This window comes from Mastomys coucha, unplaced genomic scaffold (genome assembly GCF_008632895.1).
Source record: "Mastomys coucha isolate ucsf_1 unplaced genomic scaffold, UCSF_Mcou_1 pScaffold13, whole genome shotgun sequence".
NCBI lineage: Eukaryota > Metazoa > Chordata > Mammalia > Rodentia > Muridae > Mastomys > Mastomys coucha.
This window is the reverse complement of record NW_022196895.1, coordinates 63,529,996-63,545,627: the sequence shown is the minus strand read 5'-3', so window position 1 is coordinate 63,545,627 and position 15,632 is coordinate 63,529,996. Positions and strand designations below refer to the sequence as shown.

Here is a 15,632-nt window from a genome sequence, read left to right as displayed (position 1 = left end):
AAAAAAAAAAAAAAAAAAAAAAGAAGATATAAACAGTCAACATGGGGTGTGTGGATGGAGCTAAGCTATTGAGCATTATCACCTAGAATGCATGAAGCCCTGGGTTTGAACCTACAATAAATCAAGCATGGACACACATTCAAGACTTATCCTTGGCTACATATAGAATTAGAGGCCAGCTTGGGTTGCATACAATTCTAATTCTGATTTGGATTTTAATAAAGTTTTTGCTCACTTCCACCTCTCTCAACCTTCCCTCCATTGTTACAATTAACTGAGCATTTAGTTACTGCCCTACTTCAGTTTATGGCCCATGTAATCCTTCTTCAATTAATCTCATTTGTTTTGAGTGGGTAAGGCAAGGACAGAGCTGGTTTTATGTAGTTCGTGTGCAAAGGGTAGCAATACTCCCCAAGGCCAGAAGATGGGGGTGGTGTTTCTCTGCATTGTTCAAAGGATTTGAAGCTCTTCTGTGTTTTCCAAAGCCACACAGAATCTGGACTTTTAAAAAAGCAAAAATTGGGAATGTTGGTATACTCATGTATTATTAGATATTATTAATATTATAATAGTATGTCTGTATTAGTCTCCCACACAAGGACTGAGAAGGGTCTCAGCTTCAGAGCTTTGGCACACATTTTTTGTGTGTATTGGGTATGTGCACATACACACGGAGTTCAAAGACCAACCACATGGAGTGGGTTCTCCCCTTCAACTCTGTGGGCTGCAGGCTTGGCAGCAAAGTCTTTTCTTTCACCTGCTGAGCCTTCTCACTGGCCCTAAATACTGCATTTTCACATTTGAGCTTCTGAACCCATAATTAAGTAATTTTACTTGAAGAGCCTGTTTTATATCTCTTGTATTGAAAACAAAAGGAGTCCGCGGAGCTTTCTCCTCAATCACCTCTCTATTTCTCACCCTTAATGACATTCTACTATAAAATTAACTGTTGTGTGCAGTTTCCCACATTCCACATAAAATGGTACCTACTATGACTTTCTTACTTGGTAGATGCTACAACTCCAGGGATTTCAAAGACTAGCCTGGGTGGAATGTTTCCAATTAAACCCATCTACGATTGGATGGACATTTTAAAGAATTATCAGCTTTATTGAACACTTGAATGGGTTCAGGGAGGCCCATAGAGTTCTTTTGTATAATAGATAATTGCCCTTAGTTTGTCTCTGACAAGCAATTCCTTCTCGAATGGCAGACTGGGTTAAGTAGGCTAGGATGAGTGTGGCTATCAATGATTACCTCAGGGGAGGATGAATCTGAAAGGCTCTGAGCTTAAGCCCAAGACCGCTGCCCTCACAGAGTGGAGAGAGTACCAACACTCAAGTAGTAGCCAGACATGGTGGCAGCGAGTTCAAGGCCAGCTTGGGTTACCCAGGGAGACTGTTTCAAAATAAATGAAGAGAAAAATATATCTACGAAATTAATTTGGCAGATGTGCAGGGATATGTGTCGAGTGGTCAGGAGAAACTGAGATGAATCAGGGGAAAGGGGACCTGCGTTCGGAGGCCAAAGCTGGAAGCGCTGGGCAGCCAGTGGGGAGGGAGATTCAGATGACCGCTTCTTTTTAGTAAATCGCCCCAGACTGAATCCAACAGGGTTTCTCTGTGTAGCCCTGGCTGTTCTGGAACTCATGCTGTAGACCAGGCTGGCCTCGAACTCAGAAATCTCCCTGCCTCTGCCTCTCAAGTGCTGGGATCAAAGGCGTGCGCCACCACTGCCCGGCTGAATTCAAGTTCTTAGACTCTGGGCGAGCCGAACAGGTGACAGTGACTTCGCGACCAGATGCCAGCAGAGGCCGGGCGCCCAGGACCTGCAGAACCCTTAGCTCCGGCCCCAGATGAGCGGTTGCCCCTCACCGCCTGTCACTCACCTCGGGGGCAACGCCCCCAGGCCGTGCTCCACCGCCCATCACTCACTTCGGAGGCGACGCCTCCAAGGCTGTCAGTCACATCGGGAGTGACGCCCCCAGGCCCAGCTGGGCAGCGCGGGCCCCCAAGACGGGGCGGGACAAGACGAGACGGGGCGGGGCAAGGCGAGTCGGGGCGGGGCGAGCAGACGCCGTCGCCGCGCTACGGGCCGGCTGCGTGCTGGTCAGCGCCGAGCGCCGCGGCGTCCCCGCCTAGTCCCCGCGGCGGCGCGCGGCCGGCCTGGGCGGCGGCAGCCCGGGATGCGGAGGCGGTGGCTCGCCGAGACGATGCTCGGGCGCTGAGGAGACGCGGCACCCGAGCGCCGGCGGCGCAGCGACACGGGCCCGCATGGCGCAGCCCTCGAGCCCCGGCGGCGAGGGGCCGCCGCTCGGCGCGGCCGGGGGCCCGCGCGACGCGCTGAGCCTGGAGGAGATCCTGCGGCTCTACAACCAGCCCATCAACGAAGAGCAGGCGTGGGCCGTGTGCTTCCAGTGCTGCGGCTCCCTGCGCGCCGCCGCCCGCCGCCAGCCCCACCGCTACCGCCGCGTGCGCTCGGCCGCGCAGATCCGCGTCTGGAGGGACGGCGCCGTCACCCTGGCGCCCGCCGCCGGCGAGGAGGGAGAGCCGCCCCCCGCCTCCGGTGAGGTCGGGACCCGAGGCCCCCGGCCCGGTGGGAAGCTGGCGGGCGGCCCCGGGAGGGAGGGCAGGCGGGCGGGCGGGCGGGGCTGCGGGACCAGGGCTCCGGGGAGGCTGGGTGCGCGTCCGCCGGCCTCGGCTGTTCACCGGGGGGGTCTGAGCTTGGGGATGAGGGCTCCGGAGAGGCTCGCTCGGGATCGTGTTGGGATGATGACATCGTTGGGAAAATGAGCTGGCTGGCTGGCCCCTGGTTGCATTTTGAATTTGTCAGTAGTCCTTGGAAATAAATGCCACCGAGCCCCAAGAATTCTGCTATTATGAGAACATTCGAAGAAAGGATGACTTCTGGGTATCGAGTGTGAAAATTGGCTGTGGTGAAAAGCGCAGGTTTATAAGAAGTAAACAGGCTGTTGAGATGAAATTGCTTTTAGTTAGTCCGCGTACATTCTTCATGACTTGTCACCTAAACAGTGACACATAACCAGGAGCTTACTCACATGCTTTATTGATGGGAAGACTGGTAATAGGTTTCCCCTATCCGGTTTTATCTAACTCATTCTTTGAGAAGCAAGTCTATTAAAAACATAGCAAAACAATCCACCTTCATCTTTAGAAAGTTGATGGGAGTGTCAAAATGCCTGGTGGAAAAATGTAATTAGAATAGTCTGTAAAACGACATTTCATGAAAATCCTTTTCTAAACTGAGGGAAACATTCAGTATTATCAGTCATACTGGAATATTCTCTCAGTTTTAGTTCAAGTAAACATAGTTTTATTAATTTATTTAAAGCCAGTCATTGTGATATAACCTCAATGTTGCACTATATTCAGAATAGCGTGTGACGTTTTGATACACGTGTACCTTGAATGATATTTAAAGCTGACTTTTTGGTGATTCTTTTGAATCTCTCTTTTTTTTTCACCTTCAAACATTTTTTATTTGATCTGTTGCTTGATTTTAGACTTGGCCCTAGTAGATTACAGTTTCAGTTGTAATTTATTTATAAGATGCCATGAAAAGATAATTTTTTTTTTCCAAACAAACGAGGCTTTGTCTCGGTCCCGAACTGTTTCCAGAGGAAAGAGTGTGTGCGACCTCGCTTCAGAAGAGCCTTTGGTTTGTTCTATTGAAAGAACAGGCCTGGTTGTTTGGTGTATCAGGAACTGTTGAGGAACTTGATCCCAGAAGTGCTTTGACTGTTTGTCAAAGACGGATAGATAGATTCTTTGGGGTGATTCTTGTTACTAACTGTTGTTGGAACATTGAGATGAATGCATCATTAGTATGAGTGCAGTACATTTTGCAGAGAAATAATAAATAGATGATTCCCAGACACTGATGAATTTTTAAAAACTTATTTTTAAATTTCTATATATTGTTAATTGTGTGCATGGTGTGTATGGGGTTCGAGGGGGACACTTGCCACAGGGCATGTGTAGGTCAGAGGACAAAGTTGTGGCACCTGTTCTCCTGCCTTTAAATGGGTTCTGGGGGGGGGGTGGGTCAGACTTGGGTTGCCAGGTTTGTGAGGCAAGCCTTTTACTCACTGAGCCCTCTCACCAGGCCTATATTTTACTTTTAATTTTTACATTTTGGAGGACTAAGTCTTCCTGTACTCCCCCTGAAGCTGTTCTTGAACTCCTGGTTCCTCTGCTCTCACCTTCCAAACGCTAAGATCATTGGCATGGACCTCCACACCCTTCTTTGTAATGGACTTAGAACCATCATCATTCTCCTGTTCCCACTCACCATCTCTGCTGCGGATACAAGATACCTAATCAGGGTAGTTGATACATTCTGAAACATGTCAGAGCTTGATGGTTAAAGTGTTCAGGGATGAGGGCAGGGGAAAGAATAGAATAAATACATTGTATGGAAAAGTTTTTAATAAAAATATTTAGGGTTGTTCATTTTCAAATATTAGTTTATTTCCTCCTGGGATTTAATAGTAGGTCCTTGGTTGCAGAAAACATATTTTTTTAAGCATTTAATGTTGAATTTTGTTTAAGACAGGGTCTTCTATAGCCTAGGTGGGTTCCAAACATTTCATGAAGCGGAGGCTGGCCTAGAACTCTTTGATCTTCCTGTCTACAGCTTCCTAAGTCCAAGTGCTGGGATTGAAGAGGTATCGAGCCTAGCTTTAAATTTTGTTTTTAAAAAGTGGTTAGTAGCCAGGCAGTTGTGGTGCATGCCTTTGATCCCAGCACTTGGGAGGCAGAGACAGGCGGATTTCTGAGTTTGAGGCCAGCCTGCTCTACACAGTGAGTTCCAGGACAGCCAGGGCTATACAGAGAAACCCTGTCTCTAACACCCCCCACTGCCCCTCCCACCCAAAAAAAAAGAAAGAAAAGAAAGTGGTTAGTAATGCTTATTATGGTGGTCTACATAGACTCTTTCTCAAGAAATAAAAAAGTGATTAGAAAGTAGTTTGATACTTGGTACTGGGTACATTTTTATAAGTTTTTTGTTTTGTTTTGTGTGTGCTTGTTTAGAAATAAAACAGATTTATTGAGTATACTCCAAGGGGGATCAAGCTGGGCAATAATAAAATATTACTTGCTTCCTTTTTGTTTGTTTTTGATACGTGGTCTCACTATGTAGCCTTGGATGGCTTTGAAATGACAGAGATTTGCCTGCCTCTGCTGGATTCAAAGTCGAGAGCCACTGCACCCCACTTCAGGACCTCACTTTCTAGTCCAGGCTGGTGGCCTGTAACTCACCTTGGATAGCACAGGCTGACCTCTGACTTATGACAGTCCTCCTACGCCCAGTACCAGCTCATTTGTTTTCCAAGTAGAGTTTTAGAAAAGTCCAGTGACATGTTCAAAGTCATACTGGTACACTCTGACTTAAACCCAGGTCTAGGCTTTGCAACACTCTGGAGTGACAGTTTCTGTTTGATTCCTTCGGAGCTGGATGACCTCAAGAAAGTTCCTCACTCTCCGGTGTCCAGCATGCAGTGGAGAACCAGTGTCTTCCTTTTTTCTCTGTAAATCTGTGTGGTGTCGGGGGTAATATGGAAAGTGTCAAGCAGGTTCATTCCTCCCGTGGTCTTGTGGTCTTCTCACACCACCAGAGTTTTAACTACTCACTAAACACTGGGACAAACGTCTAGGGCAGGTGTTTCTTAATCCCAACACAGTTGACATTTTGGGCCAAATAATTCCGTTGTGGGCTGAGGCTGTCGTGAGTGCCACTTCCCCCGTCACTGCTGCCAAGAACCTCTTCTTTCCAGTCCACTAAGAAAAGGTATTTATTTATTTAGAGATAGGATCTCTCTGTAGCCATGGATGTCCTGAAACTCACTATGTAGACCAGGCTGGCCTTGAACTCTCAAAAATCCTCCTGCCTCTGTCTCCCAGGTGCTGTGATTAAAGGCATGTACCATCATGCTTGGCAATAAAAGATCTTTAGATGTTAGACAATCTTTGAACTGGGGACTGGAGAGATTAGTCAGTGTTTTAGAGTACTTATTCCTGCAAAGGACCTGGGTTCCATTCCCAGCACCCACATAAGGACAGCCATACAAAACTCCAATTCCAGGGCGCATACACACACACACACACACACACACACAGAGTGTGGGATTGAGGACTGTAGAGTGGTCCCTGTCCTGACTTTACTTGTGATGTGACCACGCTCATTATATTATCAAAGCAGAAGAAAAAACTGTGTAAACAACAGCGGAAAACAGTCCTATTTCAAGCGTTCAAGTGTTCCAGTAAACTTCTGGAAATATAAGCAGTTGTTTTGTATGAGATGGTTAAAAAGGCTAAAGATAAAAAGTTTCTTTTTCCCACATTTGCCTATATAGTTGCTATTTGTTTGTTTGTTTCTGTGTATGGAAACAATGTCCAATACATAAAATTTATTTTGCCAAGTTGTTCTAAAAATAAAAGAGAGTTGCAACTGGTGAGATTTTAAGTATAGCCTAGCTCTTTAGGAGGTTAAAAGTCTGTTTATCTGAATTGTAACAAAGAAACATTCATAGTGTCATATTAGAGATGAGAAGCCTGCATGGCCCCATCAGCCTTCCAGAATTTCAATACCCATTGGACAGCAGTCATTTATTTCTACTTGTGTTCCAAAATTTTGGTATGCCTTTAGTTTTAGATGTATAAAGAACATTTAAAAAATTATGGCCCAATCTTGATTTTAAATAACCTGAAGGGTGGTAGCAAACTAGCAGTTCCTGGGAGGAACAATGGAGGCTAGTGTGCATACTGATGAGGGGTCCCTAGAGGGTGGTTTTGGTATAGGGAGCATTTGGGCTTTGTTTGGGCTGTGAAAAGAGGATGTGATCAGGCTTCTCAGCAAGGTTCATGCTAATGCGAGGAGAGTGGGCTTGGAACACGGCCTACTGGGTTCCAAAGAGAAACAGTGTTTGTGGAAAAAGGTGGACTCAGTAAAAATAGGCTTCAGAATATTTTAGTTCAGGCTTGTTGTGTTTCTTGAGTGTTCATAGCCTGATCACTGTCAGATATATATATGTAAGAGTATATGTGTGTGAGTCCAGCGTAGGTGTCTGGGAGGCAGAGGTGGAATTGCAGACTACCAAAATACATCATTGCCTATAAGAATAAGTAAGAGTCATTGTCATCGCATGTGTCAGACTAGTAGTTCAGTTAATAAACGTCTTGACTTTATCTTATTGCAGGCAGTATTCTGTTTTCCAGTGCAGTTTAAACAAACAGTTGAAGAAGAGAAAAAAATGTAAACATAGTGGTGAATTTACCATGAAGTTAATACTGCCTAAAATGTTAAGCCTGTTACCTAGTCTTCTTCCAGATACCTGGGAAGGTTTAATCACATGTTCAAATGCTCAGTTGCAAAGTGAAACCTAACTGGATAAAATTGCTGTCACTTTGAACTTCAGTTTACTCCTCAAATTCTTAGCACGCTGGACTAGCTGGAAGTAGCCCCAGCATTCTGGGAGACATTTGGGAATGATACCTTGTAGTTTCCTGTGTTTCTGCCTCTGCAGAGGGAAGTAATAGATTCATTACATTCAGATATTGATAAACTCTGTTAGAAATGATTAGCTTGGGAGACAGAGGCAGAGGCAGGCGAATCTGTGAACTCAAGGCCAGGCTGGTACACGACAGCCAGGGCCCTACCCTCAAAACCAAACCCCCCTACCCTCAAAAAAAATGAACAAAACTAAAAAACCCTACACACTTACCAATGATTGTATGTTAATAGGCTATTACTATTCTGCACACATGGTGACTCGAGTATCTGAAATCCCAGCATTCAGGAGGCTGAGACAGGAATCCCAAAGGCTCAAGAACAGCCTAGGCCACATAGTGAGTGTGAGAGATGTTGAGAGGACAGGCTCAGAAAGAATAGCATGTGGAGACTGACAGTGTCCGTCTCTTCAAGTCATTATCCTTGTTATCACAAGCTCTGTAAAATAGGAACAGTTCCCATCTATCTTCTATAGCAGTGCTATTAATAAAGCTCTGAGCCGGGCAGTGGTGGCACACGCCTTTAATCCCAGCACTTGGGAGGCAGAGGCAGAAGATGCCAGGCCAGCCAGGGCTACTTAGCAGGAGCCCCAAACAAAATGAACGTCAAGAGAAGAGGACACCCATAGCAAACAGGAAATGCATCTTGTGTTTATATATCATGCTTCTCAGTCTCTTCTGACCAGTGGGAATTTTTGACAAGCTTAGCTTTGCCTTATGTTTTCATGACTAGACTAGGGCTATAGGCTTGGGGTGGGGAAGTGGGAAGAATACTACAGTAGTGAAGGTCTTGTCTCATTATGCCATGTCAGGCATAATGTAACATTAATGTTAGCCCTGGTTCCTTAAGCAAGTGTTTACCAAGATGTTTTGCACCACAAGTTATCTTTACCTTTTTATATGATTGTTTAGAAATGACACAAAATAAATGTAATTTTTAAGTTTTGATATTGTTACGAATCATACTGAAGACGTGTATGCTGGGCATTCACTCTACCACTAAGAAACCTTCAGTCTTTAATTTTAGTTCAGATTTGTTTACATTTACTCTGATTACTGAAATTTGGGTTTGTCTTTGTTTTTGTTTGTTTGGTTTGGTTTTCAAGACAGGGTTTCTCTGTGTAACAGCTCTGTAGACCAGGCTGACCTTGAACTCAGAGATTCATCTGCCTCAGCCTCTCAAGTTCTGGGATTAAAGGCAAACACCACTATGCCCAGTTGAAATTTGGGTTTTATAAACTTGTTTGCTAGTTGTCCCACCTCTTCTATATTAATTGTCTGATTGATTTTTGATTATTTTTTAAAAACTTCTAACTTTATACATTTATTATAATATTCTTTTGTCATTAAGTGGTTGTCTTATAAAAGTTTTAAACAAATTGCTAGTTGTATTGCTTTCTAGAAAATGCAAAGACTATAAAATGCTTCTATTCCATTTATTTCCTGATTTTTATATATTAATAGATTACTGATACTTCAATTCATGCTTTAAAATGCCATAAGATAGTATTTTTTTCACTTGTCAAGACAATACTTTTATGTAATCTTACTTTTATCTAGATTGATCCATGTAATGCCATCTTGATCTTCAAGATCTGTAAGATAAAAAACTTTCCCTTCTTTTAAATTATTTTTTAGCATACAAAATAATGGGTTTCATTATGACTTCTTCATAAATATTATATATATCATCACACTTTGCTTATATTTAGAATTCATTATTCTCATATGCCTCTTCCGTTAGTCCCCTTAAATACTTCCTGTTTTCTGGTCTTTTTAAATATACATATATGAATTTGTGTGTGTGTGTGTGTGTGTTTTAGGGTTTCTATTGCTGCATCAAAAAACACCATGACCAAAAAACAAGTCGGGAAGGAAAGGATTCATTTAGGTTATAGTTCCATGTTGCTGTTCTTCATTGAAGGAAGTCAGGACAGGAACTCAAACAGGGCAGGAACCTAGAGGCAGGAGCTGATGCAGATGTTGTGGAGGGGTGCTGCTTAAATGGGTTTTCGTGGCTTGTGCAGCTTGCTTTCTTTTAGAACCTAGGACTACCAGTTTAGGTGCTTCTTTTTTAAGAACCCAGTACCCTCCACAGTGGCCTGGGCCCTCCTCCATCAGTCACTAAGAAAAGGCTTTACAGCCAGATCTTATGGAGGCATTTTCTCAGTTGAAGATCCCTCCTTTCAGACAATTCTAGTTTGTGTCAAGTTGAAATAAAACCAGTCATGAGAGGGGGAGGAAGGGAGGGAGAGAGAGAGAAAATTGGCATCTGGATTCTGCATATAAGATTAAACTATCTTCAAAATGCATCTAAGACATTACTACAGTCTTTCCTAGATACCAGCAAGGGATTGGTTCCAAGGTTCCCTATCCCTTTCCTTGCCAGGCACCAAAACCCAAAAATGCTCGTCTCTTATGTAAGATGGCTAAATATTGCATGTATTCTCTCTGTATATTCCCCACCTCCTGTATGCTTTAAATTGTCTCTAGGTTTAAAGAGCTATAAATGTCCTGTAAATAGTTATACTCTATTATTTTGGGTATAAGAAGGAAAAAAAAGAAAAAAAAAACCCTCTGTATGTTTAACAGGGATACAGGAGTTTTTGTAAATACTTGTCTGTGATTGGCTGAATTCACTGGTGTGTGCCTCACAGATGCAGAAGGGCCAACTGCTCTTCTCTATACATTGTTTTTGTTATGTTGTATACTTTCTGTGGGGCCATATATATATATATATATATATATTTTTTTTTTTTTTTGCCTGAAACTTCTTTTTTTTTGTTTTTGTTTTTGTTTTTTTGGTTTTTCGAGACAGGGTTTCTCTGTGTAGCCCTGGCTGTCCTGGAACTCACTCTGTAGGCCAGGCTAGCCTCGAACTCAGAAATCCACCTGCTTCTGCCTCCCAAGTGCTGGCATTAAAGGCGTGCGCCACCACTGCCCAGCTGCCTGAAACTTCTTTTACTATATTTTTGTATTGTGAACATCGCTGTTGAGTTCACTCAGTTTTTAATTTGAAAATACCTTTATTTTTTATTGTGTTGTGCTTTTTCCCCTCCCTTTTGAGACAGGGTCCCACTTATACCAGGCTGGACTTGAATTCACTATGTAGTCAATGATGAACTTGGCCTTGAACATCTTTGTTGTTTTTTTTTTTTTTTAATAATGTTTAAAAATCTGAAATTATAGTATAATTGCATCATTTCCTCTTTCCCTTTCCTCCTGCCTATCCCTTTCATGCAGTCCGCATGCTCTTTCTCAAACTCATGGCCTCTTTTTCTTGGTTGTTACATGCATGCATACATTCATACATATACACATACATACACACATTCCTAAATGCATAGATACATCCTGCTTGGTCTGTTTCATGTTACCAGTATGCATAAGATCTTAGGGCTGACCACTGGGTTTTGGGTAACCAGCTGGGGGACTCTTCCAGTCTGGTGAAGACCTTTCTCTTGCTCTTAGCATTCCCCGGTTGCATGTAGTTCTTTGTCTAGGGTGGAGGCCCAGACAGCTTGCCTCTTTCCATGTTAGCAGTCCATTGGTGTCCTTATTGTGGACCTTGAACTTGATTGTCTGCCTTCCCTTGAGTGCTTGGGTTATGCAGTGCAGGGGGTCAGACCTGGGCTTTTGAGCACACTGGGCAAGCACTCTACCAGTTGAGTTACATCATCAGCTTTTGCCCGAGTTTTAAGGAAATTTTTAATGGAAATGTAATCTACAGAAAAGTACATCACAGTGTAAACACATCTGTGCACCTAGGACTCAGATAACTGGACAGAACTTTCTAGCATCTGGAAAGGTCTTCCCCGTGCATCTCGCAGTCAGCTTGTCAGGACTTCTGATGTCTGCGTTGCGCCTGCTTTTCATCTCTTATGGAGAGATTCAGACAAAATATATTTTCTTGTCTGATTTTTCTTTCTGGACTTTGTGAAATCAATCCAGATTGTTGCATGTAGTTGTAGTTGGTTCATATTTTAGCATTACATTCCTTTGTATGAATATGCTGTTGATTCATTCTACTATGCATTGACATTTGGGATTCAAATACCCAGTGTCATGAATAATGCTGCTATTGAACATGTCATTTAGTGAACAGATATAGCGTTTATGCTTAGTAATATGCCTAAATGTTTGGTTACTCCTTATTTGTGTGTTCAGCATTATAGTATGTACTGTGTTTTAAAGTTTTCCAAAGTGATTGTACCTCACAAATTTTTTACTTTATGTATATGAGTACACTGTAGCTATCTTCAGGCACACCTGAAGAGGGCATTGGATCTCATTACGGATGGTTGTAAGCCACCATGTGGTTGCTGGGAATTGAACACAGGACCTCTGGAAGAGCAGTCAGTGCTCTTAACCACTGAGCCATCTCTCTAGCCCCCACAAACATTTTTTAAGGGTTATTCATTTTTATTTTATGGGTATGGGTGTTTTGTCTGCATATATGTCAGTGCACCACATACAGATAGTACCCATGGAGGCCAGAGGAGAGTGTTGGATTCCCTGAAACTGGAGATACATGTTGTTGTGACCAACCATACGGGCACAGGGAATTGAGCTCAGGTACTCCAAAAGAGCAGTTTAAGAGATAGCTCTTAGCTACTGAGCCGTCTTCTGTCTAACCCACCTCACAGACTTAAAATTAAAACCATTCTGGGACATTTAGGTGACTATACTTATTGATAATGTATATTTCAAGATAGTAAGTGAAACGAGGGATGGTGAGACTGCACACACAGTAGGTAAATGCACTTACTTGCAAGCCCGGGGATCTGAATTTGATCCCTAGAAACCACATCGAGCCTAAGAGTCAACTCAACCAAATTACGTCTGAGCTCCTAGAAGGCGGTGGCACATGGACACCCTCATCATACTTCCATTATACACATCTCTACACTATAATAATTACTCTGACGGTCTCAATGGTGGCACGTGCCTTTTATCCGAGAACTTTGGAAGTAGAGGTAGGTAGATCTCTGTGAGTTGGAGGCCAGCCTGGTCTACTTACAGTTTCAGGTTAGTAAGGACTGCATAGTAAGACTGGAAAAAAAAGTGTCTAAGTTCTGAAGAGACCAGGGGTACGTGATAATAAGTGAAATGTGATATCCTAGGCCGAATCCTGGCACAGAAAAGGACAGTGTGGAAAAACTGAAGAAATCTGCATTTAAAAAATAGCATTTCAGAGGCAGAGTCAGGTTGACCTCTTGAGTTTGAGGTCATCCTTGTTCATATAGGGAGTTCCAACCAGCCAGAGCTACATAGTAGGGCCTATTTACAAAAAGAAAGCCAACCCAGAAGTGATATGATGGTAAGGTGATAGATCTTCTAGAATGTATTGAAATATGACTTTACAGTTCATAAATATATATAGCCTTATTTATCCACATGCATACTTTTATTAGTGTTACGTGGAGGGATTACAATCTTTACTAATAGCAACCTTAGGGCCCAGATTTAGCTTCTGGACACTTTGACTCTCACATGTTTCACACTGCTCATGCTGCTTGGGACTGTGGTCTTGTATTTCCCACTTTCTCTGCTGCACCCACTCTGCTTCCTCTCAGTGTGTTGTTTCTGAGAGGGAATGATGGGTCCAGTTGGCAAGTGACAGCAGAATGGACTCAGCCTAGCACGTGGGCTTAGGTTTTACTCCATCAGAGGAATTCTTGTTAAATGTTGCATTTGCTCATTCCCCAGGGTTTATTTGCATGTCTTGTAAGTGGACTGTGCTAGACGATGAAGTACACAGAGGAACAGGGTACAACTGTGTGTAGAAGTCCACAGATAACGTGTGGTACCACTTTTTGCCACAGTGGTAACAATGCAGTTCAGTAACTTCAGAAGGCTAGAAAATTGTGAGCCCAGAGAGTGCTTACCTTTGCTTCAGGACAAGCACATTTCTCGTAGAAGACTGAGTTCTGAAGTACTGAAGGATGAGCAGCAGTGTGGTGAAATGGCATCTACAGAGACAGAGATGTATACTAAAAAGGTTTAAAAAGGTGGAAGGACATCTTACAGTATTCAAAGGACGAGGCTCCACGTGTGTAGACACCGTGTGACGTTTGTCAGGTCACCCACTTCTCGTGCTAGAAGCAAACGCTGCCTACTGATCAGTCATGACTTTTTGCTGCTAAGTTTATAAGCCACCTCTTTAGTTCTCAGCAGGATGCTTCAGGTGGCCACTACAATTATTTGGACTTGGCATGTGAGGTTAAACCCGTTTGTCTGCTTTGTGGTGGGTGTTCACTGCCTGGGGCATAGGATGTGTGTGGGAGTGGTGGGGAGTGAGACTAGCTGGAAAGGCATGTTTACTGAGAGCCACACTGATTGTGTGTGTCTATAGGCTAGATGGGCAGCGGAGAGCTTGGGAGGAATGTCAACTAGAAAATGGATAAGCAGATTACTCTTTTTAGAAAGATACACAGGCTTTGTAGAAAGTACCCATCTCTTGGCTTGCCTGTGATCACAGCACTTGGGAGAGTGAGGCAGAAGGATTATTTGTGAGTTTGAGGCCGACCTCAGCTACATAGTGAATACCAATTCAACCTGGGCTATTAGCAAGACCCTGTCTCAAAAACAAAACAAACGAGTAGATTTCATCTTCTACAAAATGTAGTTGGACAAAGACACCAGTTGGCATTTCCTGCTGTCTTTAGGTATTAGTAGCCTGTGAGCTGATACACCAGTTAGGAGTATTTCAGCTCTTTAGATGAGAGATGAGGAAGATTTGAGCTAGCACATTAAGAGTAGGAAGTCAGGTTGGTTCTTTAGAAAATGGAACTGGGCATGGCTCTTTAGTTTTGATGTGTAGGTGCAAGAAGAAGGAAGCCTGAGGCTCCCAGAGTCCTGCCTGGTGATGGATGGGGAAGGCAGGAGGAGCAGGTTAGGGTGGGAAGGTGATGATTTGTGCTGCATAGAAATTAAGATGGCGTGGAGCATACCTTCCTGATAGAGTCATGTTAATTTCCACCAAGTTCCTTTGCTTTTTCAGATGCAGGCAAATGGCCTTTGATGTCCCCTGGCAGCGTGGTGACTGCAAGGGATGGGCTTTAGAGTCTTGCTTCTGAGGCTTAATGTGTAGTTAAAGCCTCTGGTAAGGCACTTAGCTTTTTTGGTTCTGTCTCTTTTAATTTGTCAAAATAGAAGTTGTATTTGTCCAGCTCTTGTAATTGTGAGAATCAAATGAAGGCTGTATGTGAGGGGACTTTTGTCAGCTCATACACTTGTACAAAGGCATTTTCCTATCTTTTTGTGAAAAATGTTTCAAGATCTTTTAACCAAAGATTGATGAACAAAACTTAAAACAATATTAAGTCTATATTTTGAAGTCCAGAAAATGGTTATTGAGGCTGGCAAAATGTGAAATGTAGGTATCCACAGCTGCCCTAGGTCTGTGAACAAATTTTTTTTTTAGTAGACTTAGAAGCTGTGGAGAATTTCTTCAGCTGTCAGAGAAGGTTAGTGTTTGAGTACCATTCATTCATATTCTGCAAGATTTCCATGCAAAGTTTTTGTGGTGTTCTATTTCTATGAAATATCTTGAGGAAGCAAGTCTATTCAGACAGCATGCTGATGGTGTCATGACTGCGGCTAATGATGCTCCCTGTCTATTTATGAGCCATTGCAGAGATGCCCACTTAAATCCTTTTAACCAGATTTGAATTGGGCTGGTTTTCTTCTTGTTGTGGTTGAGTGTTAGGGGGTTTTTCATATCAGGTCTTTGATTAATGTTCAGTTAAAGCTGTTGGAGGAATGAGACAAGGGTGTATCTTGTTCTGTATGTGGATGCCCAGATTCCCCAAGATGTTCTGTTGGAAGAACTATTCCTTCTTCTTTAGCGGGCCTTGGTGGAGACCCAGAGAACTTTAACTTTCCATGTGTATATTATTGAATTCAGTTTCTTCTCCTTCCATCTGGTTAGTCATTTGTTGACTATTTAGCTTAAGTCCTCTGGGAAGTGAAGAAGGGCTTCTTTTCATTGATAATAAAATGTACAAATGTATTTTTTAATTTCTGTAACATTTTGCCACGCACACTTGCGTGATGGCGGTATTTGAGGCGAAAACTTCAAGGAAAGTCAGCCTCCTGTCT

General features: G+C 43.1%; 1 protein-coding gene across 7 annotated transcripts in view; it reads left to right on the top strand.

The window, feature by feature from the left end:
• The first annotated feature begins 2,070 nt into the window (after window positions 1-2,070).
• The window catches only part of Spire1 (spire type actin nucleation factor 1), a 126,617-nt gene continuing 113,055 nt past the window's right edge, over window positions 2,071-15,632 (top strand). For all 7 annotated transcript variants that reach the window (XM_031365938.1, XM_031365940.1, XM_031365935.1 and 4 more), the window contains exon 1: window positions 2,071-2,565. In XM_031365938.1, coding sequence (XP_031221798.1) covers window positions 2,274-2,565 — 292 coding nt within the window. In that variant the 5' untranslated portion in view covers window positions 2,071-2,273. The remainder of the gene's footprint in view (window positions 2,566-15,632) is intronic.